General features: G+C 41.2%; 1 protein-coding gene across 3 annotated transcripts in view; it reads left to right on the top strand.

The window, feature by feature from the left end:
* Window positions 1-3964: 3964 nt before the first annotated feature.
* kdm6a (lysine (K)-specific demethylase 6A) overlaps window positions 3965-26609 on the top strand; it is a 100621-nt gene continuing 77976 nt past the window's right edge. For all 3 annotated transcript variants that reach the window (XM_034186705.1, XM_034186703.1, XM_034186704.1), the window contains exons 1-4: window positions 3965-4397; window positions 4574-4637; window positions 10203-10311; window positions 12244-12293. In XM_034186705.1, coding sequence (XP_034042596.1) covers window positions 4255-4397; window positions 4574-4637; window positions 10203-10311; window positions 12244-12293 — 366 coding nt within the window. In that variant the 5' untranslated portion in view covers window positions 3965-4254. The remainder of the gene's footprint in view (window positions 4398-4573; window positions 4638-10202; window positions 10312-12243; window positions 12294-26609) is intronic.

Here is a 26609-nt window from a genome sequence, read left to right as displayed (position 1 = left end):
GTTCTCATCCATGGCGGAGTGGAGTTGATCCCAAAAAGCTCTATTTTGGTCTCCTGGACATGTGCTGGCTTACATAGGGGGACCTTGCTGCCTTGCAGGATTTTACACCATGACAGCATTGTGTATTACTAATGTTGTCTTTGCGACTGTGGTCCCAGCTTTCTTAAGGAATCATCCTTACCCCACGAGGTGAGATCCTGCATGGAGCTCCAGACCGAGGGAGATTTGACAGTCATCTTGTGTTTTTTGCATTTTCTAATAATTGTGCCAACAGTTGCTGTCTTCTCACCAAGCTGCTTGCCTTTTGTCCTGTAGTCCATCCCAGCCTTGTGCACTACAGTTTTGTCCCTGATGTCCTTAGACAGCTCTTTGGTCTTGGCTATGGTGGACAGGTTGGAGTGTGATTAAGTGTGTGGACAGTTGACTTTTATACATGTAACGAGTTCAAACACGTGCAATTAATACAGGTAAAGAGTGCAGAATAGGAGAGCTTCTTAAAGAAAAACTAATAGGTCTGTATGAGCCAGAATTCTTGCTGGTTGGTAGGTGATCAAATACTTATTTTATGCAATGAAATGCAAATTATTTTAAAATCATTCAATGGGATTTTCTGTTTTTTTTTAAGATTCTGTCTCTCACAGTTGAAGTGTACCTACGAAAAAAATTACAGACCTCTACATTCTTTGTAGGTGGGAAAACAAATGCTTATTTGCCTCACTGTGTGTGTGTGTGTGTGTATATATATATATATATCATGATATTTTGGCAATGTGTCACTTTGCTCTGATGTATGAGGACCACAATTCTGGGTCAGTGGCCGTGTGATTTGCATAACAACACAGCCGCCATATTTGACAAGGTGAAAGCTCATTCATTCATTAATTCATTTTCTGTTGTTTATCTGGGTCAGGGTCGTGACACCCAGAGGGAGACAATCAGGGTGCATCCTCACCAGATGTCCGAACCATCTCAGCTGGCCCCTTTCGATGTGAAGAAGCAACGGTTCTACTGAGTCCCTCCCGGATAGTCCAGCTTCTCCCACTGTCCCAGAGCGTAAGCCCAAATACTCAATGGAGGAACCTCAATTTTGCTGCTTGTATACTGTCTGCAACCTTGTTCTTTCAGTCATTACCCAAAGTTCATCGCCATAAGTGAGGATAGAAATGTAAATCAACAGGTAAATTGAAAGCTTCAGCCTTCTGGTTCAGCTCCTTCTTTAATCACAAAGGCCCAGTACAGACCTTCTTGAAAGTAACCATCTATCTTCTCCAGCCATGTGATATATGGGGATCCACTTGCTCTTTATCAGTTGCTGGGGTCCTCAACACTGAGGCACCTGTGTGCTGGATTATGTCCAAAGAAACACATCACATGGACAAAATGTGGGAGGCGATGTTCCCTCCTCATCAGTCTCCCTAAGTAACCTTTTGTTCGACACAAAATCATTCCAGCGGTACCCAAGGATCTTCTGAAGTGGCCACAGACATCCAGTCATCAATGTAGGTCAGTACTTTGGATTTTGGAGTCATAACAACATAGTAAGACAAGAAGCACCACGGCCACAAAGACTTGGACCTTCATTCCCCTGTTAAAGCATCAGCATTGCCAGGGAGGTCATAACACCTTAAACCTTTCCCAGATGCCTTTTGATCTCAAAGGACCCAGAGATATGAATGTGAAACATAAGTGTCTCGAGAATTTCTACACCAGGGGTGGCCAAGTTCGGTCCTCGAGAGCCACATTCCTGACACTCTTAGTTGTCTCCCTGCTCCAACACACCTGAATCCAATGAAAGACCTGAATCCAATGAAAGACTTGTTAGCAGACTTTTAATGAGTCTTTCATTGGATTCAGGTGTGTTGGAGCAGGGAGACAACTAAGAGTGTCAGGAATGTGGCTCTCGAGGACCGAACTTGGCCACCCCTGTTCTACACTCTCACCTCATACACTTCTAATGGCTGAGTTCAGGCTGGATCTTAGTTTTTGTTCCAGGAACATGGCAAACCGAGACACTGTGGGACCTCACAGATCTTCTCAGGTGCTGCAATCAGTGTTTTCATTGATTCTGCAAAGGTCACAGCATCGTTTTCAAAGTCAAGTTCAATAAACAGTTCCTCGCCAACACACGCTGACCTAAGCTGGTGGTTTCCACAACACTACCCAACACTCATCCAAGAAGCCTGATTCAGCTCAGCTGGACTTGTTTCGTTCCTTGAAGATGTTTCCCTCTTCTGGATGAAGATGTTTATTGTCTTCATCCAGAAGGGTGAAATGTCTTCAAGGAATGAAACAAGTCTAGTTGACCTGAGTCAGCCTACTTGGTTGCCGTGACTGAGTCTGACAGATTCTTTGTCATTGCACATTTCTACACAACAGAATTCTCTTTGACAGCAGTCCTTGTCACAGCAGCATATGTAATTCTTGCAAATATTGCAATTTTAAGTAGCAGTAATTGACTAAAAGGAATAAAGAGGTCAAGAAATAAAAATAACATTTAGAACAGAATAGAGGCTTTGTTGTCATTGCACATATACATACAACGAAATCTGTTCTCTGCATTCAACCATCCTAATTATAGTTGGACACAATTCAACCACTAGGAGCAGTGGGCAGTCACAGTCCGGCGCCCAGGAACCAACTCCAAATGTAGAGACATTTTGACCTGATCTTTTTGTCTCCGTTTCTCAACTGGACAGAATAGATACACAGTAAAATCACCAGTGTTAAATTAACACTGTCTTTGTTAGTTTTACGCTGGAGATTTTACTGTGGATGCTCCAGTGGTGGAAGCAGGGCACCAATGATCTTTGTGCAGTCTTGGTGACCTGCTGAAGATCTTTCTTCTCCTGAGTTGCAGCTAGAGAACCACACCGTGCATCTACAGCTCAGGACACTTTCTATGGTGCACTGGTAGAAGTTGGTGAGACATTTATGTGGGAGCCCGGATTTCCTGAGGGTCTGCAGGAAGAAGAGTCTCTGTTGGGCCTTCTGCACCAGTTCCTTGGTGTTCGCTCTCCATTTCAGGTTCCTCTGAGAGATGAACACTTGAAACTGCTTTGCATTGATCTAAAAAACAAATAAACAAAAAAACAAAAAACATACTTCTGCCATTCAGTATCACTTCTGATACTTTCAATATCCAACTTTCCTCAACAAAATAGACAAAAGTCACTGTACCATTACTACTACTACTAGTATTTTAAACTACATTAATCTTCACATTTCAATTTTGAACTTTTAATGCTATATGAAGAAAAAACATGTCAAAAAATGGATACATTGTACTGTTTACATGTATTTTGATTGTTATAATGTAACAAAAACAATTTGTTTTGATAAGGAATAATAACAATATAGACCACTTTCAGGACAAATACATAAAAAAATACAACAATTAAACATCAAAACACCACAGATATCCATCTATGATAGATAGATAGACTGTCAAGCTTTGAACTTTGTTGCTAAATTAAAGTGCTTATTAACACTTTTGCAATTTAAAAAATTTAAATGATGTGAAAATAGTACAGGGCTCAATTAATTAAGTTATTAGTAAAACTTCCGATTTGTTTCGCTTTTTGGTTGTTTTCTTTTTTTCTTTTTTTTTTTATTACCACAACGGTAATAACCAAAACTCGGTAATTTCTGTTTCGTATATTTGCCAAAAAAATAACAAAACCTTGAGCTGGCGTCCCTGACGGCCCGCCCTCTGAAACAAAACTGACAACTCATTCGACCAATGGGTGGTTTGAAAACACAGTTACGTAACCACACTTCAGCAGCAGTGACCAATCACCGGACACGGAGAGGCGGGGAAACCTGAGGAGCCCGTTGCGTGCGCGCGCGTCCATGCTCGCGTTGGGCAACAACACATCCACCGGGGCACAGCCACGTGACAGGGCACGCCGGCCGCCGATTGGCCGAGGCGAGCGGAGGGCGTGCCGACGGCGGCGGCGTGCGCTCGCCTGTGTGACACAATTACAACAACTTTGAGCTGATGCTTGGGGAAGTTTTTGCGATATTATCAAACACCACTACAGTCGTAAAACGCAACATTACATCAGTCTCATGCACACACCTGGCACCGGAGTGCACGCCGTGTTTTTTTGTACAATGAGGAGTGTGGAAGCTAACTTAAAGGGATCATTTCCTTGAGGATTTGACGAGAAAACCCGCCCCGCTTCGGTCCCGGACGCGGCGCCGTCCTTTGGGTTTTTGTTTTGGCGTTCGGTAGCGAGTCGCTGGTGCTCCCCCATGAAGTCGTGCGGAGTGTCGCTGCTGGCCGCCGCTGCTGGTGATGAGGAGAAGAAAATGGCGTCGGGAAAAGCGAATGAAATCGAGGAGGACTTTCCAAAGCTAACAGCGCCGGAGAGAGCGCGCCTGGCCCGGATTGACAGGTCAGACCACACGTTCGGCCAACCGTCTCCGCTGCTTCTGCCCTCCAGATCGCCGCTTTTATTCGTGCACTTTGAAGTAACCAACACAAACGGCCTGCCTGAGTAACGCGGAACCGCCTGTGTGTGTGTGTGTGTGTGCGCGCGCGCGCGCGTGTATATGTGTCCTCTACTTGCAGTTCTCTGTTTGGATTTCAGAGGCTTCATGAAGATGGCGCCAGAACGAAGGCCTTGCTGTTAAAGGTATGACACCACAGAGCAGGAGCCACAGACGCCTCTCACTGTTAGTGCACATCCCGACTGAAATAAGTGCTGCACAAAACGCCTCTCAGCCGTTAAACGCCAAAGTGAAACTTTTAACGGCTGCCCCGCTGTTTTTTTTTTTTTAAACGCCTTCACTGTTACATAATCAAACCGTCACCACATAAAGTCAATCAACGGTGCACAACGGACAGGACGAGCCGTAGTGACGGCTGCGTTTGTCGAAGTGTTTTACCGACCGTTATCAGCCGTTACGACCGTTAAAAAAACAAACAACCGCCGTCACTTCGTAACGGCCACCGATGAGTTGACCCGCTTTGGAAGCTGACGCTTTGTGTGTTGAAATATTGCAAATTCGTATTTGCGTCTGTAGGAAGTGAGAACGGTGGGAGATGTTTGTGTTCCGTCCTGCCAGCGACGAGAACGACGAGTTAATGAGCTTGTGCGTCAGCTCCCGCTGCTAGCTCATAGCGGCTAGCTAGCTGTCCGTTCCTCGCTCACACATAAACACCATCTCGAAGAAACAGTTCCTTATTATAAACTCGCAAAATAAAATCTAAAAAAAAAAACAATAAAATTATATTAATAATGGCTGTTTGGTTTAACCCAAGATGGCGTGGAGGGGGGAAACATTTTTTTAATTCTTTCGACCTAGCAGCAATGGCTAGGCTAACACCCCGAGGCAAAAATACATCGTTTATAACAAACGTAAATGAAGTAGAAGTCCAGGTTTTGGTGTAAGAGTTGTTGGTGCTCGTTAACAGTACTTGTGCACGTTGGGTGTCCTCAGCATGTGTTTTGTTTTTGGCCTGTTCCACTCTTCAGTTCCAGAGTACTTTCAGAGTACTTTCAGGTCAGGCCCACACATTGTTATTGCCACTTTGTCCTTGTGCAGGTTTTACACTGTGGGTACTTGGCGACTTTGCCCGTGCTTATTTCAGTTAATTGCATTGTATCCATACGTTTTATATGCACAATACATTAGGGCAACTTTTTTTTTTTTTTTTTTTTTTTTTTAGTGCAAGCTTTTGCTCAGAATCAACAACTGGTGGATTGACACCAAATTGCATGACACGTTTTTCAGAGATAGGCATGTGCATTTTTACATGCAGGGTATTGCAATCGCTCACGCATCTGTGTACAAAGTAACTGAATGGTTGAGCAGATTTTTGGGAGACTTTGTAAATATTCCCTGGGAGAATGTCTTCAAATGATTGGAATGGGACTGTTGAAGGTCAGGGCCTTCAAACATCTTCTTTGGACTTCTATTAGGGGTCTCCATGTCACTTGTCCTCTGCATCTTCTGTTACACAAACCACCTGCATGTTTCCCACCACGTCCATAGGCCACCTCCTATGTGCCGCCTCCATCCTCATCATCCTCCTGTTATTTCTTATGTCGCTACACTGTACGTGCTGAAACCATCTTGCGCTTGCTTTTCTCACTTTGTCTCCAAATTGTCCTATCTGCTCTGTCTTGCTGCACTCTCCTTGTGATGTGTTCATTCCTTTCTTATAATTTATTTTTTGTTCAGTGCTTTCTCTTCCACGCCACATATAATTTGGCAACAACATGGAAAATGCAACAAACAAAACGTACAGTGATTATTACATTTACTTTGACTTCTATTTCATTGCAGTCAATATTAACCCAAGATATTTCATGTTTTGTGGAGTTAACTTCATTTTACTTGTTAATGTACTGTACATCCTTTTCTACTTTTCAGGTCTGCAGCACATACCAAAAAAAAGTTGGGACAGGGGCAATTTAGGCCTCGTAATGAGATTAAATAAAAATGTTATTCCGAACAGGTGATGTCAACAGGTGACTGTAATCATGATTTGGTTTAAAAACGCGGTATCCACAAAAGGCTGGCTGAGGAGCAAAGATGGGAAGATCACCACATTATCAACAAATGCATGAGAAAATTATTGAAATCTGTTCCTTAATGAAATATTACAAGGGATTTGCATATTTTTTCCTCTACATTGCATATCATCATCAAAGGTTTCAAGGAATCTGGAGGAATTTAAGTGCATAAAGGGCAAGGGTGCAAGCCTAAGGTGAACACCTGTGATCTTTGATCCCTCAGACAACAGTGCATCAAGAATGTTCATTCATCAATAGCTGATATAACCACATGAGAGACCTTTGTCTAGCACTACAACAAAGAGTTACAGTCAAAACACCACTTAGAGGCTGTCATGGCATCTGGTTGTCAGTGCCCTTGGCAACTTAATTTACACTCCTGTAATGGCAACATTAATGCAGAGAAGTACATTGAGATTTTAGAGCAACATATGCTGTCTTCAGTGCAACATCTTGTCCAATGATGTCCCTGCGTATTTAAGTAAGTATGGAAAACCACATTCTGCACACATTACAAAGGCATGGTTGCGGAGGAAGAGGATATGGGTACTGGACTAGTCTGGCCTGCCTGCAGTCCTGACTCATCCACAATACAGTATGTATTGAGAATTTTGAAAGGAAAAAATGCAACAATAGCAGCCCCCATACTGTTGCATGCCTTAAGATGCGTTTGTCAGAAGAATGGGACAAAATATCAACTGAAAGTCTTCATTGTTTGGTATTCTCAATAGTGGTGGGCACAGCTAACCAAAAAGTTAGCTTTGATAACCATTAATCAGATAACTGAAAAGTTATCTTTTATGACAATAAACCAATAAACTGCTAAAAAAAATTCTTTATTACAGATAACCGATAACTATTAGTATTGATTCAGATCTGGCCACATTAGATTACACTGTCGGCTTCTGATAAACCATTTTCATTTTAAGCGCCGCAGGGGCTGCAGGGTAAATTCAAGGATCACAAACACAAAGAACACATGAAAAATGAATAAATAAAAAAAATAAACCCCAAACACTGTCATCATCTTTCAAAAGCAGTAAAACACAGTATTAGAAATCAGTTTATCTCGGTATTAGATATACCGTCATTTACGAACTAAAAGCTTCTGTTTTTTCACACAATTTGAACCCTACAGCTTAAACAACCGAAATACATCCATTAATGCATTGATTGGCAGAATAAAATAAACGTAATAAATATAAATTCGTACCTGTTAGTTTCAGTGGGATTCATCTGAATAAATAATCCACATAAAGCGTTTCTCTTTTTTTTGTTTTTTTTTTTATTCAAAACGGTGTCTAATCGTGAGAGCTCCTCTCCCACACAGTCTTGGCTTTTAAATTACAGCCACAAAAAAATAAAATAAAATGTTAAATTTAGTCTTTGTTTTTGTGTCGAGTGGACAAATCGACAATAACATCCAAAGTGAACCTGAACTACGCTACCCACAATGCTTCCTGCGTCGAACGGCCAACACACAACAGACGGACTAAAATCTTTGATTTTAGGGTTTACAAATGTTTTTGACCATTAAATTTTACCAGCAAAAAAAATTATCAGAAGATAATTGGTCTGGTGATGGTTTAAAACTTATCTGAAAAGCTAATCTGATAGCAAAAACATTAGCTTTGATAATATCTGCTATCAGATTAGCCAAACTGTGCCCATCACTGATTCTCAATACCAAAATGCCTTTTTAAGTGTTGTGATTAGGAGTGGTAACAAAGTGGTAAATACTTTAGCTTTCCAACTTTTTAAGGTATATTTTGCAGGCAGCAATGGATGTATATTAACTAAGGTGCTCTACAAGTTACATAATAGGTGGCAGTTAGAAATGAGTGGATTGCTGCATGCTCGGCAAAGTTGGGGCAAATGTAGATGGGGAGATTGGGGTTTGGTGGCATCCTCCAATAAACTTAGAGGAGGGGGAAATGATGTCATTTGTTGGCTTCTGGTGCATTTTGAGTGTCATTTTGATTGTCTTTGTGTGCACATTAATTTAGTAGGACTTGTACGTTTAATAATAAGCATGTAACTGGGTTTCAGTTCAACACACACACACACACACTATGAACCTTGTCTGTCGGCTGAGGCTAATAATCAGTGGTTTTAACAATATATAAAACTGCTTGTCAAAGGTTTCCCATGTGGTTATATCAACTATTGATGAATGGCTGTTCTTGATTCATTGCTGTCTGGAGGATTTATGTTCACAGGTGTTCATCTTAGGCTTTTCCCTTGCTCACTGAATTTCCTCCAGACTATTTGAATCATTTAATATTATGTACTGTGGATGGAGAAACATGCAAATCCTTTCCAATCTTTCATTGAGGAACATTGTTTTTTTTTTGTTTTTTTTAAAGTTATCCAGGCTGCCCTTTAGTGTCAGTATTACTCTGTTAGGCTAATGTCGTTGACCTATGGAATTGCTTTAAAACTCACCATTTAATGAAGTTGTCCAGCTGCATCAACAGGTGTTGTCCGGTTATCAGCACAGATGTTTAACACAATGGATTACCGAACGTCACTTTGATATCTAACGTTATCAGTCAGTAACTAGGTGTCATAGCTTAGTTAGTCCATAAAACTTCAGTTCAAAGCTTTGAAGATTCCAAGTGCTTTGCAGTACAATCTTTGCTTCAGATTATGTAAAGCCGTGTGCCGACATGAAACAAGGATGTTGCGGCTGAAGTGACGGGCAGCGGTGGTCATTAAATGTCTATGCTGGTGCCCAGTCATAGAGGCATACACATGGAGAGAGAGGCTGCTGTGTGCACACAGGACAAAATCATGGCTATTATTATTGTTACTTTTTTTTAAAAGAAGTTACACATAATTTGTGTCAGTTCTACATGGTGTACATGGCGCCTTTTAGGCCGTTAGGGAACATACCATTTATGCTAAGAAAATGAAGCTGACTACAAGAAACATGAAATATCTTTGGGTTTTGTTTTCGGCATTGAAATACAACTCAAAGTAAATGTAAGAAAAATATGTTCATTTTTTTTTCTTCTTCTTTCCAGTTTGCATTTTTCATACGGTGTCTGATTTGGGGCTGCAGATGATGGAAGCAAATAAATGGACTGCATTTATATAGCACTTTTCCATGTGCATCAGACACTCAAAGTGCTTTACAAGTAATGAAGCATAAGAAGAACTGGTTGATTGATTTAATTCATAATTAAGAGTTTGTTGCAGCACTAGTCAGGCATATTTTTGACCAGTTCGGTGTCACGTGGGTGAGTTGGTGTCCTGTCCATATCAGCGAGGCTCCAGCCCAAACACAAATTGCACTCAGTCACTGTGACGTTGTCGCTCATCACCTTTAAACCACAAATGGCTGCCGTGTCATCGTCGCTGTCGCTCTTAGACTCGTAGACACACATCTCTCTTTTTCCAAGGCTGCAGTGTAAACAAACAAGTCATTTGTGTGGCCGTTATTGAAATGTATGCAGGTGATGACCGGGTCTGTATGTGTTGAACACCTCCGGAGACGGTGGAAAACAGATGTTTGTTGGGATACCGGACACCAGCTCATCGCTCTCAGTTAAAGCGTTTTAATCTCCAGACCCACATTTGTCACCCCAGTGGATGCTTTTTCTTTAATAAATGTGCGTTCTTCGTTGCAGCTGCAGAGTTTCCGCCCGCTGATGAACTCTTTACTCTTCTGTTTAGGCCATCAGCTGTTATGACGCACTCATCCTGAAGGCAGACGGGAAAGTGGACCCAAACATTTTCTGTCAGCTGGGCCACTTTAACCTCCTGTTGGAGGACTACCCAAAAGGTCAGTCTCACTGTCTGCGCTTTTCTCTCTCACTTATTTTATTGTGATTGTACAACCCCTGGCAATAATTATGGAATCACCGGCCTCGGAGGATGTTCATTCAGTTGTTTAATTTTGTAGAAAAAAAAGGAGATCACAAACATGACACAAAACTAAAGTCATTTCAAATGGCAACTTTCTGGTTTTAAGAAACACTATAAGAAATCAAGAAAAAAAAATTGTGGCAGTCAGTAATGGTTACTTTTTTAGACCAAGCAGAGGGAAAAAAATATGGACTCACTCAATTCTGAGGAATAAATTATGGAATCACCCTGTAAATTTTCATCCCCAAAACTAACACCTGCATCAAATCAGATCTGCTCGTTAGTCTGCATCTGAAAAGGAGTGATCACACCTTGGAGAGCTGTTGCACCAAGTGGACTGACATGAATCATGGCTCCAACATGAGAGATGTCAATTGAAACAAAGGAGAGGATTATCAAACTCTTAAAAGAGGGTAAATCACGCAATGTTGCAAAAGATGTTGTTCAGTCAGCTGTGTCTAAACTCTGGACCAAATGCAAACAACATGGGAAGGTTGTTAAAGGCAAACATACTGGTAGAGCAAGGAAGACATCAAAGCATCAAGACAGAAAACTTAAAGCAATATGTCTCAAAAATCGAAAATGCGCAACAAAACAAATGAGGAACGAATGGGAGGAAACTGGAGTCAACGTCTGTGACTGAACTTTAAGAAACCACCTAAAGGAAATGGGATTTACATACAGAAAAGCTAAATGAAAGCCATCATTAACACCTAAACAGAAAAAAACAAGGTTACAATGGGCTAAGGAAAAGCAATCGTGGACTGTGGATGACTGGATGAAAGTCATATTCAGTGATGAATCTCGAATCTGCATTGGGCAAGGTGATGATGCTGGAACGTTTGTTTGGTGCCGTTCCAATGAGATTTATAAAGATGACTGCCTGAAGAGAACATGTAAATTTCCACAGTCATTGATGATATAGGGCTGCATGTCAGGTAAAGGCACTGGGGAGATGGCTGTCATTACATCATCAATAAATGCACACGTTTACGTTGATATTTTGGACACGTTTCTTATCCCATCAATTGAAAGGATGTTTGGGGATGATGAAATCATTTTTCAAGATGATAATGCATCTTGCCATAGAGCAAAAACTGTGAAAACATTCCTTGCAAAAAGACACATAGGGTCAATGTCATGGCCTGCAAATAGTCCGGATCTTAATCCAATTGAAAATCTTTGGTGAAAGTTGAAGAAAATGGTCCATGACAAGGCTCCAACCTGCAAAGCTGATCTGGCAACAGCAGTCAGAGAAAGTTGGAGCCAGATTGATGAAGTGTACTGTTTGTCAGTCATTAAGTCCATGCCTCAGAGACTGCAAGCTGTTATAAAAGCCAGAGATGGTGCAACAAAATACTAGTGATGTGTTGGAGCGTTCTTTTATTTTTCATGATTCCATAATTTTTTCCTCAGAATTGAGTGATTCCATATTTTTTTTCCCTCTGCTTGGTCTAAAAAAGTAACCGTTACTGACTGCCACAATTTTTTTTTCCTGATTTCTTATAGTGTTTCTTAAAGCCAGAAAGTTGCCATTTGAAATGACTTTAGTTTTGTGTCATGTCTGTGATCTGCTTTTTTTCTACAAAATTAAACAACTGAATGAACATCCTCCAAGGCCGATGATTCCCATTTTGCCAGGAGTTGTATTTAGGTGAAATATTTTGCAGATGATGTTTTTATTTTATTTATTTCTTTTTAATCTTTAACGCTGTCTGTCTGGATTTTGTGCGATACTGCCCCGATGGGAAGTCCTACGACACAGCGGATATGAATATCTGGCTCCTTTAATGCTGTTGCAAAATGTTCATCATCTCATCTTATGCTCCCTTTTTGTATCATTTTTCAGCATTATCTGCATACCAGAGGTACTTCAGTTTACAGTTGGACTACTGGAAGGTCAGTTTGCATAAGACCCCGAACATGAGCTTATTAGCTTTATTATACGTTGATGTTCTGCACATTTCCCTTATTACTTATAAGGGAATTATACGATTACTTATACATTCCTTGATCAGTACTGTGTCACATGGTCAGTGACATAAAAATCAGTAAAATCACTGAAAATTGCATACAGACACCCAGAAAGCTCAAATACATAAATTATTTCTTTAGATTTGTTTGTTCCATTGCACTAATTAAATTTTTACTTTTGAATCTGTGGCGAAAGGAGTATTGATCCAGAACTGTTGTCACAAAAAACATTTGGGCAAGAATTCATTGGCTGTTGACTACTTTGTTTTGAATGTGTGATTGGACCTCAGGGTTTAATTTTAAGGCTTGTCCAATTTTCCATGGCCAATTAATCCTTTAACTCCCAGTGAAATGTTAGCTTGCAATGTTTCTCCCTCCCAGGTTTTCTTTATTTTCAAGTCCCCAGCAGCTCCCAGCGAAGTAAATATGACCTGGGTATCGGCAGCAGGGAAACTGTGATGTTGTAGCTAGAGGGAAAAAAAAAAATCCTGTCTTTCTTCTTGGTCTCTAAGCGCAGGGGGATGCCTGGAATGTGCACCGTTTTTCCCATCATTAACCAATCCCATCAGTAAAGTCTTAAAAATGCCAACATACTTACATTCATGTTTGTCTTCTGACAACTGCAATTACAAATATAAAAATAAATGTCATTTTTTTTCTATATATTTGTTCTGTAATTTATGTCCGTAGCATGGGCCAAGCAGAGGGTCACCCTTTGAGTCTGGTCTGCTTGAGGTTTCTTCCTCAGAGGGAGTTTTTCCTTACCACTGGTGCTCTTTGGGTTAATAAGGTTAGACCTAACTTGTGTGAAGCGTCTTGAGGCAACTCTGTTGTGATTTGGTGCTATATAAAAGCAAATAAATTGAAATTGAAAATTGAGATCTGACCGGATCAGGCTGACACAGAGCATGGTGAAATTAAAATTAAATAAAAGTGATTTTTGTAGTGTGTCTTAAACCTGTGGTGGAAGTGTTATTTATCTTGGACCGGTCTCCAAATTGGACCATCACCTGTTCATAGTTCTGTACAAGGCTATCACGTTATTGAGACATTGAAATATCACAAGCAGATGAAATCTCACGTTGCCCATTAATTTGAATTCACCATATCCTAATGGCCTTTTGTGGAATTGCAAACAGGTGGTGGTCTAATTCCAGTACCTAACAGTGTTCTACGTTGCCAGAAATATTTGGGCAAATTTTTCCTCCCTCTCCCTTTATTTTCAGGTTTACCACAGTCCAGCATTAGGGATCTCCAGTTGCTTAAAAATGCTGCAGCCAGACTTTTGATAGGAAGCAGAAAGTTTGACCACATTACACCCATTTTGATGTCTCTTCACTGGCTTCCTGTCCCAGTGAGATCAGATTTGAATGATCTGCTATTAGCCTATAAAATTATACACAGACTGGCATTTCCCTGCTTAGTTGACCTAATTAAACCCTATGTACCGGCTCCAGCTCTGCATTCTCAGGGTGCAGGACTACTTTGTGTTCCTAGGGTGAATAAGACGTCTTCAGGTCATACAGCTTTCTCTTATCGTGGCCCTGTTCTGTGGAATGATCTCCCTGCGTCAATAAAACAGTCAGATTCTGTAGAGACTTTCAAGTCCAGACTTAAGACTCACTTATCTTCCCTTTTGTATGGCTAGCATACTGGTATAGTATGGTATTATTCTTTTTGCTCTTTTAATTCATTTTATTAGGAATTGTTTTTGTAATTTGTGTTGGTAGCATAGCCCAAGCAGAGGGGTCACCCCTTTGAGTCTGGTCTGCTTGAGCTTTCTTCCTCAGAGGGAGTTTTTCTTTACCACTGTTGACTGTGTGCTTGCTCTGGGGGTTGGTAAAGTTAGACCTTACTTGTGTGAAGCGCCTTGACACAACTTGTTGTGATTTGACGCTATATAAAATGAAATAAATTGAAATTTTATTTTATTTATTTATTTTTTTATTGTAATGTTCTTAAGACATGTCACACCAGAATCATAACAATTTAGATTTAGGGTGTTAGTGGCCATCCGATGAGCTACCGGGATTACTTTGTGCACTTCCATGACTGGTGTCAAAGTATATGGCATTTGCAACAAACAGCTACGGAGACGTCTGAAAACAAAGTACTCATGAGTACTCGGGTGTTTCCGACAAGTGACTTCACAACTATAAGCGTCCCAGCGTGCGCGTCAGTGGAATGTAGCTGATAACATTAAGAACTGAGGCACCGATTAATTCCAAAGTTGACATAAGGGTGATGTTGTGTTATGATGACTCATTTTTAAGTGATAACTGTTAATTTTGATGGAGTCACGGTAAAAACAGCAGCTGTGAGGTTTTGTGCACCTGCAGCAATTAGTCAGAAATGCAGCCTGTCAATAAATCTCTGTTGCAGGATCAGGTTTGTGCATGACTAATTGAGTGTTATCAATAAAATCAAAAAAAAAAAAATCATCTGCTGCCAGGGGAATACAAGTGTCTCATCAGCTGCGCGCGCACACACACACAGAGCTCCAAATATACACTCTCTCAGAGTTAAATAAATAAATAGAAATCTAGCCAGAAAACACAAAAGGGGTAAAATGCTGAACATGCCAAATTCACGGTCGTGTTGTGGATTCATTTCCAAATGTGAACTTCACATGATCAAAGACGCACACACGCGCATGTGTGAGATTATCCCAGCAGCAGCTCTGCCACTCTCGATCATGGAATGTAAAATAATGTCCATGAACTCTTGGAAATGTATTCTGACTTTTTCCAATGTAAGAAACCCATCTCTGTCAAAGCATTCTGTTAAAAACAGTGTCAGATGTCCTGCGTCCATGTCCACAGCTTCAGTAACCAGCATCAACACAAACGGTGTGTAACCATACTTTAGGCTCCAAAATCTGACACTCTGAAAACGTTGAGTTTCGGGGTGAAGCGTGTCGTCTCCTCTCTGTAAATCTGAGCCATCACTTTCGAAAAGCAGCTCAGAAGCTTCATTTTCGGACGGAGCAGGTTTGTTTCCCTCTGTTTGTCAGTCATTGGGATGTTTCTGTTTTGCTAATAAAGACGTCACACACTGAAAAATGCAGAGAATTGCAGTGTGAAACTTTTTTTGGAAATGCACCTGCTAACACACAGTGACAGGAATAAAATACATCAGAGATCACTAATTATTAGCACATGTGTGCAGAGACACTTGGAATCATGAGTACTTTTATGTTGTTTTACTAACTGGGGCATTAAAAAAAAGTGAGATGTCTTTTGAATTTATTCCAAGTGAAATAATAATAATAAACAGTCTTATCTCTCTTTCCTTAAGCTGTAGAAACCCTATAAAGGTCAAAGTAAAATTCTTGATTTTTCTCTGCATGATTATCAAAGAGCTCATCTAACTGGATAACACCATGATACGTCTTATGTTTACATCCCGCGACAATGCCAATTTGTTTTTTACTTTCTTCATTAGACAAATGCAGGTGCACATCCACTTGCATACTTACAAAAGTGCTGATGTAGTGTGTATTTGTAGCCTCTCTCAGAACATGGAATCTGGTCCGACTGTTTCATGTTAACAGCATTACGCGATGGAAAAACTTATATTAGCGATGGCAAGTTGAAGCCTCAGCACTTTAATGGGCCACCCACCTATTTGGTTCACTAAAAGCTTCATTATGTGAAGCCTCATTTATTGTCTCTTCATAGATGGACATCTACTGGTCAAATCAGGTATAGCACACTTAAAGTAATATTTTGAGGTGTAGACCACATAGCCCAGCATCTGTAGAGATGTAGCAATTAGCAAATTTGTCTTCTTTATTGACTTCATAGATTGATGGAGTCCATTGACTGCAGACCATGTTTATTTTTTTTTGTCATTAACTGATACCCACATATAATTTAATTAGTTAATATTAGCATATTAACTTAATTTGATTACTTTAACTAAAGATAAACATATATGAAAGTGTGACCATTGGTGCTTATTAATTTCCCCATTGTTGTAGGACTTGTTTCTATTGGACAAGTAAAAATGTTGTCAATTCCTTCTAATCCGGGTGACGTCAGTTCGCTAGTCTGGATGCTCATTAAGTTTCTGTGCAGTGCACTTGGACCGTTGGAGTAAATCGTAAGTGCATTTGGAGGTCCATCTTGGAACATTGCTGTTACTCGATTTTTACACGAGTACTGTAATAGTACTGATCATTTCCACCAGGCTTAACTGCAGAGGGCTTGGAGGGTCCATCAGCTGTTCAGAATTATTTGTGCTACAAGTTGTTATTCATGGCCTGGGGATAACTCATCCATTCAGCTGTGAACTGGCATCCATCAGTCTGTCTTGAATTTGCTCTTAGCAGAGGTGGGATGAAGTCACTGTCAAGTCAGTCCCAAGTCAAGTGTCAAGTCAGCTTGCAAAGAATTGGCGGTCATTATGACTTGAGACTTGACTTGGGACTTGCTGATTCATGATTTAACAGTGACTTGATGGTGACTTCGTCCCACCTCTGGTTGTTAGTGTGCTTAAACAGGGTGGATTGGTTGGGGATTGCAGTGCTTCTGAATGTTCATTAGAAGTTCTGATGGTGTGACTGGGATCAGATGTTTTAAATTACTTGATGCCAGTTCTTTACCCCTGCAGGATAGTTGTGCAGGTTAGGCTTCCTCAGAGTATCAGTGAAGTAGTCTAGGCTTTTATTGACTAGGGTCGGTTAAGACTGATGTGGTTGCATCAGCAGGACTCTCACAAGTCTTTAACTGGGGAGGAGATGTTTCTGGATTCAGAAACATGCATCAGCATAATAAATTAATGTTGCTGCTGATAATATATTTGTGCACAATGAGGTGACATATTTTTTTTTTCTGAGTTTTCTGTAAAATCTTTTACTCATGGTGGGACGTGTAATTATTTGAGTTGACACTTGTATAAAAGTTAGTTGTATGAGTCCCGATGAGGTTGTAAAAGCTTGCAGCTGCTGTTGGTTTTGGCGACGTAGCTGATATGCAAAGTCTCTTACAATTTGCACTCTCACTTGATATGAAAAGCAGGAGTAAGTCGGTTCTTGTTATTCATGGCCACGGATCCATGTTTGTCTCTGGTTATTGTAGAATGAAGAGGATAAGAGTCTGTCGCTCCTCCTGGGTGGAGTGCAAGTCCACAGGTTACTCCCTAGCCATGGCCAGAACTCAGTTACATCTGGGTGGATTGGAAATGTCTTGTCCAAGGACATTGTCGTGTTGCCTCAAGTGTACATACCTGGAATTTAAGCCCTGGCCTTTAGGTTGGCAGGTCAACTGTTGCATCACAGAACCATCTGGTCTCTACTTAATATCGAAAAATAGCCACTTTTTCAGGTTGAAGTCAGATGTCTGGAGCTTTGCCTAGATTGTTTTGGTTTAGGGCTTAATGTTGGGGGGAGGTTGATGGTCTAGTGGTTAAGCGTTGGGCTGCAGACTAGAGGATCCTCAGTTCAAAACCCAGCCAGACCGGAAAATTGCTAAGGGCTCTTGGGCAAGGTCCTTAAATCCCCTAGTTGCTTCTGGTGTGTAGTGAGTGCCTTGCATTGCAGCACCCTCACATCGGTGTACGAGTGTGTCTGTGTGAATGGTTGAATGTGAGGCATAATTGTAATGCGCTTTGAGCTTCTGATGCAGATGGAAAAGTGCTTTACAAAAATGTAGTCCAGTCCATTTGGTTTAGATTTTGCATTTGAATGCATGTTTATGTTAAGCTTGAGTTTTAATTCACACAGACAAGGTAAGGTACTTTGACACTTGCACGAATTTGACCCCTGTATTGGCACGCAATTTGGGATGCCAGAGAGTAAACCTGTTGTAAACTGTGTGTGAGATGTATGTGTTCTGCAAGTGCGCAAAGAACACTTTGAATTGTTCAAAATCTCTGGCACTGATTCATTTTGAGAACTACAACCCCTGGCAAAAATTATGGAATCACCGGCCTCAGAGGATGTTCATTCAGTTGTTTAATTTTGTAGAAAAAAAGCAGATCACAGACATGACACAAAACTAAAGTCATTTCAAATGGCAACTTTCTGGCTTTAAGAAACACTATAAGAAATCAGGAAAAAAAAATTGTGGCAGTCAGTAACGGTTACTTTTTTAGACCAAGCAGAGGGAAAAAAATATGGAATCACTCAATTCTGAGGAATAAATTATGGAATCACCCTGTAAATTTTCATCCCCAAAACTAACACCTGCATCAAATCAGATCTGCTCGTTAGTCTGCATCTAAAAAGGAGTGATCACACCTTGGAGAGCTGTTGCACCAAGTGGACTGACATGAATCATGGCTCCAACACGAGAGATGTCAATTGAAACAAAGGAGAGGATTATCAAACTCTTAAAAGAGGGTAAATCATCACGCAATGTTGCAAAAGATGTTGGTTGTTCACAGTCAGCTGTGTCTAAACTCTGGACCAAATGCAAACAACATGGGAAGGTTGTTAAAGGCAAACATACTGGTAGACCAAGGTAGACATCAAAGCATCAAGACAGAAAACTTAAAGCAATATGTCTCAAAAATCGAAAATGCACAACAAAACAAATGAGGAACGAATGGGAGGAAACTGGAGTCAACGTCTGTGACGGAACTGTAAGAAACCACCTAAAGGAAATGGGATTTACATACAGAAAAGCTAAACGAAAGCCATCATTAACACCTAAACAGAAAAAAACAAGGTTACAATGGGCTAAGGAAAGGCAATCGTGGACTGTGGATGACTGGATGAAAGTCATATTCAGAGATGAATCTCGAATCTGCATTGGGTAAGGTGATGATGCTGGAACTTTTGTTTGGTGCCGTTCCAATGAGATTTATAAAGATGACTCCCTGAAGAGAACATGTAAATTTCCACAGTCATTGATGATATAGGGCTGCATGTCAGGTAAAGGCACTGGGGAGATGGCTGTCATTACATCATCAATAAATGCACACGTTTACGTTGATATTTTGGACACGTTTCTTATCCCATCAATTGAAAGGATGTTTGGGGATGATGAAATCATTTTTCAAGATGATAATGCATCTTGCCATAGAGCAAAAACTGTGAAAACATTCCTTGCAAAAAGACACATAGGGTCAATGTCATGGCCTGCAAATAGTCCGGATCTTAATCCAATTGAAAATCTTTGGTGGAAGTTGAAGAAAATGGTCCATGACAAGGCTCCAACCTGCAAAGCTGCTCTGGCAACAGCAATCAGAGAAAGTTGGAGCCAGATTGATGAAGAGTACTGTATGTCACTCATTAAGTCCATGCCTCAGAGACTGCAAGCTGTTATAAAAGCCAGAGGTGGTGCAACAAAATACTAGTGATGTGTTGGAGCATTCTTTTGTTTTTCATGATTCCATAATTTTTTCCTCAGAATTGAGTGAGTCCATATTTTTTTCCCTCTGCTTGGTCTAAAAAAGTAACCGTTACTGACTGCCACAATTTTTTTTTCCTGATTTCTTATAGTGTTTCTTAAAGCCAGAAAGTTGCCATTTGAAATGACTTCAGTTTTGTGTCATGTCTGTGATCTGCTTTTTTTTCTACAAAATTAAACAACTGAATGAACATCCTCCGAGGCCGGTGATTTCATAATTTTTGCCAGGGGTTGTAGACGTGAATATTGTGCAATCTATTAGTAAACAGTGTCAATGCGTCTCATTGCCGCAGCGCATGTGAATGATTATGACAAGATGTTACATCCACAATAAACATAATTTTACAGATACATTATCTAACTTTGAAGCTGAAGAAGGAGTCCTACTTATCTTTGTTGGTAGGTGGGACCCCAGAGGCAGCTGACAGGTACCGGCAGGCCAAGCGCGCCGCAGCCCGTGCGGTCGCAGAGGCAAAAACTCAGGTCTGGGAGGAGTTCCGGGAGGCTATGGAGGAGGACTATCGGTCGGCCTCAAAGAGATTCTGGCAAACCGTCCGACGCCTCAGGAGGCGGAAGCAGCTCTCCTCCGGCACTGTTTACGGTGCGGGTGGGGAGCTGTTGACCCTGACTGGGGATGTTGTTGGGCGGTGGAAGGAGTACTTCGAGGATCTCCTCAGTCCCATCGTCACGTCTTCCGAAGAGGAAGCAGAGACTGGGGACTCAGAGGCGGACTCATCCATTACCCAGGCAGAAGTCACCGAGGTGGTTGGAAAGCTCCTCGGTGGCAAGGCTCCTGAGGTGGATGAAGTCCGTCCTGAGTACCTTAAGTATCTGGATGTTGTGGGACTGTCTTGGCTGACACGCGATCGGGGACAGTGCCTCTGGATTGGCAGACCGGGGTGGTGGTCCCTCTGTTTAAGAAGGGGGACCGGAGGGTGTGTTCCAACTATAGGGGGATCACACTACTCAGCCTCCCCGGTAAGGTTTATTCCAGAGTACTGGAGAGGAGAATTCAACCGATGGTCGAACCTCGGATTCAGGAGGAGCAGTGTGGTTTTCGTCCTGGTCGCAGCACACTGGACCAGCTCTACACATTCCATCGGGTGCTCGAGGGTTCATGGGAGTTCGCCCAACTAGTCCACATGTGTTTTGTGGATCTGGAGAAGGCGTTCGACCGTGTCCCTCGGGACGCCCTGTGGGGAGTGCTCCGGGAGTACGGGGTCCGGGGTCCTTTGTTAAGGGCTGTCCGATCCCTGTACGACCGCAGCAGGAGCTTGGTTCGCATTGCCGGTAATAAGTCAAACCTTTTTCCAGTGCATGTTGGCCTCCGCCAGTGCTGCCCTTTGTCACCGGTTCTGTTCATTATTTTTATGGACAGAATTTCTAGGCGCAGCCAGGGTGTAGAGGGGGTCTGGTTTGGGAAACACAGAATCTCGTCTCTGCTGTTTGCGGACGATGTGGTTCTGTTGGCTTCGTCAAATCAGGACCTTCAGCGTGCACTGGGGCGGTTTGCAGCCGAGTGTGAGGCGTCCGGGATGAAAATCAGCACCTCCAAATCCGAGGCCATGGTTCTCGACCGGAAAAAGGTGCTTTGCCCTCTTCAGGTCGGTGGAGTGTCCTTGCCTCAAGTGGAGGAGTTTAAGTATCTCGGGTTCTTGTTCACGAGTGAGGGACGGATGGAGCGTGAGATCGATAGACGGATCGGTGCAGCGTCTGCAGTGATGCGGTCGCTGTGTCGGGCCGTCGTGGTGAAGAGAGAGCTGAGTAGGGGGGCAAAGGTCTCGATTTACCGATCAATCTACATTCCGATCCTCACCTATGGTCATGAGATTTGGCTCATGACCGAAAGAACGAGATTGCGGGTACAAGCGGCCGAGATGAGTTTCCTCCGCAGGGTGGCTGGGCGCTCCCTTAGAGATAGGGTGAGGAGCTCGGTCACTCGGGAGGAGCTCGGAGTCGAGCCGCTGCTCCTCCACGTTGAAAGGAGTCAGTTGAGGTGGCTTGGGCATCTTTTCCGGATGCCCCCTGGACGCCTCGCTGGAGAGGTGTTCCGGGCACGTCCCATTGGGAGGAGGCCCCGGGGAAGACCCAGGACATGCTGGAAGGATTACATCTCTCGGCTGGCTTGGGACGCCTTGGGGTTTCCCCGGAGGAGCTGGGGGATGTGTGTGTGGATCGGGAGGTCTGGGCGGCTTTGCTTGAGCTGCTGCCCCCGCGACCCGACTCCGGATAAAGCGGAAGAAAATGGATGGATGGAATTATCTAACTCATAAGAAAGAATGAAAATGCAACTGTTTTACCAAGCCATTACATTATAAATATTATAAATAATTACCTTTGAGATGATTCTAAATGCATTCTACACCTCATGAAGCACATGAGAAAAGCTGTAAATTCTCTGTGATTCCGGGAACAATGAGAGATGGTTTTGTCTAGGGATGTCCCGATCCGATCACGTGATCGGAAATCGGGCCCTATTGCGTGGTTTCAGACTTGATCGAAATTGGACGTTGCATCCCAATCAGGAATCCGATACAGATTTTATCCTCATTATTTTGATCAGCGCTGTTTCAGGCTCATTAGTGCAGATTAATGGGCCTTTCATGCGTCGGAAGCGGCTTTTGACGCGACGCTTCTGACGGGAGCGCGCGTTGCCGCTTGTCATCAGGCTGACCCGGTCAAAGTTCAACCCAATCTTTTTTTTTTTTTTTCTTTAATTGAGCAAAAGAAAAAACCGGACAGAGGTGGGGGGAGTTGCGCGTGCAAAGTTTCTTTCGCAGAACTGCTGTTGGTGTGTTTACGCGCTCAGCCTGACACCTCGATGGAACGACAAGAGGATGATGGACACTTTCCCACCGAAACTCTTGCTCTGTCATCCCTCCGTGCGCAGCAGGACCCAGTGCTGACCAAGTCCTCAGGACAACGATCATCTGATTAACAAAAAGAAAAAATAAATTGTCGTGTGATTGTTTGTCTGCAAAACGGAGCGAGAGATGGTGTGCGCACGAGCGACGTGCGCACTCATCACATTTAGGAGCGCGTCTTAAAGTGTTCCTGCCAGGCTATGATGTTTTTACATATTCTTGAAGAATAAAAAAAGCTTTTTCCACATTGTCTTTGTTTTTTTTTTTTTACCATAAAATTACACTGAACAAGTATTTAGACGTTTTGTTACCCATCTGAGAATTTTAATTTTCCACCTCTGAGTTGACCTGCTTTTTCACTGCGACGGCTGTGACGTCATTCGAGTAGCTGTGTCGCAGCACCGCTCTGTTTACCAACACGGCAGACACAGACAGCGAAGGCATAGTGCGCGATTATAGCGAAGATTTAAGTGACATATCGATTGTTTTTGAAGAAGATGAGGAAGTTTCTGATGAAAGGAAGCAACGGTAAAAATAATGAGCGGCTCCAAATGTGTATGTTCCAGCCGAACGTGACAGAAAGAGGATGAAGCGCAGCTGACAGCAGCAGCGCTGAGGAGGACGATATAAGCTGCTGAATGGTTTGTTCACTTTCTTATAAACCATCATTTATTCCTGTGTGTTTGTGTATGAAAAAAAATTTTGAGCAGCACAGTGTGCTTAAAGTAAGGAGTTTGTTCTAAAATCATTGAAAATAAAGTTTCTGTACATTCTGTATATATTTAATCATTTATAAGTCAGTTTCTTGTGATTGCTAATTCTTCACATTTTATTCAAAGCAAATGTTTACAAATCTTTATCTGAAAAGCTGTAGACCCACATGGGATGGAAAAAAAGATTTCTAAATAAAAGAAAATTTTACTTCTATATCTGTTGTCAAATTTTATCAGGCATAATATTGTAGAAAAATGTTTATGCTAAATGGAGACTTTCCTGTCTAAAATACACATACAGAACATCTGTAATCATAAATTGTATCACATCTAATGTACTTTGAATGAACATAAGTCTGAACAAAAACAGGCTGTTCAGTTTACATGCATATATATATTTGGAAAACACAAAAATGTCAGTGTTCTGTTTTTTTTCAGGTGCTCATGTGAACACAGTCAGCCGATGCCACTCGTGATCGAGTCTCGCTGTTTCAGGGAAATTTCTGCAGTCCTGACGGAGATGCAACGTGGTGGTGAAAATCCTCAATGTGTCACACAGCTGGCTAGTTTCTCGATTGTGTGTTTGGATGCAGATGTCCTCAGAGTGGTAGACTATGCCTACATGATGCTCCACAGTACGAGTCAGCACATGGAATAGAAAGTTTCATTTACATGGTTTATAGAAAAAAGTAAAAATATTCAAATACAAAAATTATGAACTGTTGTTTTGAACATCAATCCATGCTATTTTTTGTTGCAGAAAGTACCATCATATCATATATCGTCAATTTGTGCGGTTGTGCTGGGGACACTTGGGAAGGCACAGAAGGTTGCCACTACCAGCTTGTGTTGTATTCAAAATAAGGACTTTTCCATCACCATCATCTGATGACACTGGCTACACTGGTCAGGCTCATTGGTGGTACCTGGTCCGCTTGGCAGCATCGGCCTCAGCTTCGTCCGTTCACGTTGGCTGCTCAGTGGAGGAGGATCATTAGTGGAGATTTCTGGTCGGTTTGGTGTTTTACAGATCTGAAGAACCTCTTTTACTGTCGTTCATATAGACTGAATAAAATGTTTTTTAACAAATTGTAAAACACTTCTCATTTGAATGAAACAGTGTGAAACTTATGTGAAATTGTATTTTTATTCATTTTATCATGCTATATAAAAATATACAAATAACAGTCTGTTTTGTTTTTTGTTTTTTTTTTTTCATTTTCCACATATCACATGTTGGATCTGTGGCTAACTTTCTCACTGTGAATCCTCCTCTTTTCCACTAAGGGAAGTGTATTCTGAACCGTGGTCTCTCTTGCTTTGTCTGCTTTTGTTGTCTCCCTGCATTTTCATTAAAATGAAGGGTTGCCACCAAACCCCTAAAATAGAAGTTAAAACAACATTAATAAAAACATTGCTTATATACATTAAAAAATGCTGTTTGAAAGTTAGGGTGTTATTGAGATAACATAGACAACTTACCTGCAAAGCTGACCCTGATATGAGGAGACTCGATCACAAGTGGCATCGGCTGACTGTTCACATGAGCACCTGAAAAAAACAGAACATTGACATTTGTGTTTTCCAAATATATATATATATATGCATGTAAACTGAACAGCCTGTTTTTGTTCAGACTTATGTTCATTCAAAGTACATTAGATGTGATACAATTTATGATTACAGATGTTCTGTATGTGTATTTTAGACAGGAAAGTCTCCATTTAGCATAAACATTTTTCTACAATATTATGCCTGATAAAATTTGACAACAGATATAGAAGTAAAATTTTCTTTTATTTAGAAATCTTTTTTTCCATCCCATGTGGGTCTACAGCTTTTCAGATAAAGATTTGCAATCATTTGCTTTGAATAAAATGTGAAGAATTAGCAATCACATGAAACTGACTTATAAATGATTAAATATATACAGAATGTACAGAAACTTTATTTTCAATGATTTTAGAACAAACTCCTGAGTTTAAGCACACTGTGCTGCTCAAAAAGTTTTTTCATACACAAACACACCGTGCCAGGAATAAATGATCGTTTATGGGTGATTCTTTAACTATGAGCACTATTGGCCTTAAATGTAATTTCCACCACACCATTGCCTTACAATATAAAACGCCTTGGGGCAACTGTTTGTTGTGATTTGACGCTATATACATGTGCTCTGATGTCACTGTTTATCTCCATAGAAACTACCCAAACAATCTTTCATACAAACTGTTTAAAGGGACATTACAGTGTTGTGGTGGAAATTCCGGCAATAGTGTGGGACAACTACATTTTGTTTAAAAAAAAATCACAACAGTTGTATGACATTGAATACCCCAATTATATTTTGATTATTTTACTGATATTTTATTCAGAGATATTTTAAAACATTAGAAAAAATGTTTCTTTACTATTCATTTTTATCATTGAAGATCAAAAGTCTGGGTGTGGGGCAAGCACAAAACGGCAATATTTGCATATAATGATGCTGAAAAAAGGGGAAAAAGTCATCATAGACTACTAGAACAAATTTCTTAACACACTTTCATTGTAAAGATAACTATAAAAGTGTGAAATTTCCCCTTTTTTCTGTTTTTCATACAATATGATCAAAGGACATAAGTGCCCATAGTCTAAGAATCACCCTTATAAGAAAGTGGTGAGTGAACAAACCATTCAGCAGCTTATATCGTCCTCCTCAGCGCTGCTGCTGTCAGCTGACAGCTGCGCTTCATCCTCTGTCACGTTCGGCTGGAACATAACACGGTTTGGAGCCGCTCATTATTTTTACCGTGGCTTCCTTTCATCAGAAACTTCCTCATCTTCTTCAAAAACAATCGATATGTCACTTAAATCTTCACTATAATCGCGCACTATGCCTTTGCTGTCTGTGTCTGTCGTGTTGGTAAACAGAGCGGCGTTGCGAGACAACTACTCGAATGACGTCACATCTGTCGCAGCGAAAAAGAAGGTCAACTCAGAGGTGGAAAATTAAAATTCTCAGATGGGTAACGAAACATCTAAATTCTTGTTCAGTGTAATTTTATGGTTAAAAAAAACAGACGTGGAAAAAGCTTTTTCTTCAAGAATACGTAAAAACGTTATAGCGTGGCAGGGACACTTTAAAGAGCTTCCGTCTTCATTCACGTTCACTGCGCTGCTCTGAACTTGTTGAACAGTGATAAAGCATCAGACGGGTACACCGAGGACTGTCAGGGCCGAATGTAAGTTTTTTTTTTGTTTTTTTTTTTTTTTTTTTTCCTTTTACTTTTCAAGTTGATTTTTGAACTTTCGACGCTCTGAGCTGTG

This window comes from Thalassophryne amazonica, chromosome 14 (genome assembly GCF_902500255.1).
Source record: "Thalassophryne amazonica chromosome 14, fThaAma1.1, whole genome shotgun sequence".
Classification (NCBI taxonomy): domain Eukaryota; kingdom Metazoa; phylum Chordata; class Actinopteri; order Batrachoidiformes; family Batrachoididae; genus Thalassophryne; species Thalassophryne amazonica.
The sequence above is the reverse complement of the archived record's forward strand: the minus strand, read 5'-3'. Positions and strand labels throughout refer to the sequence as shown.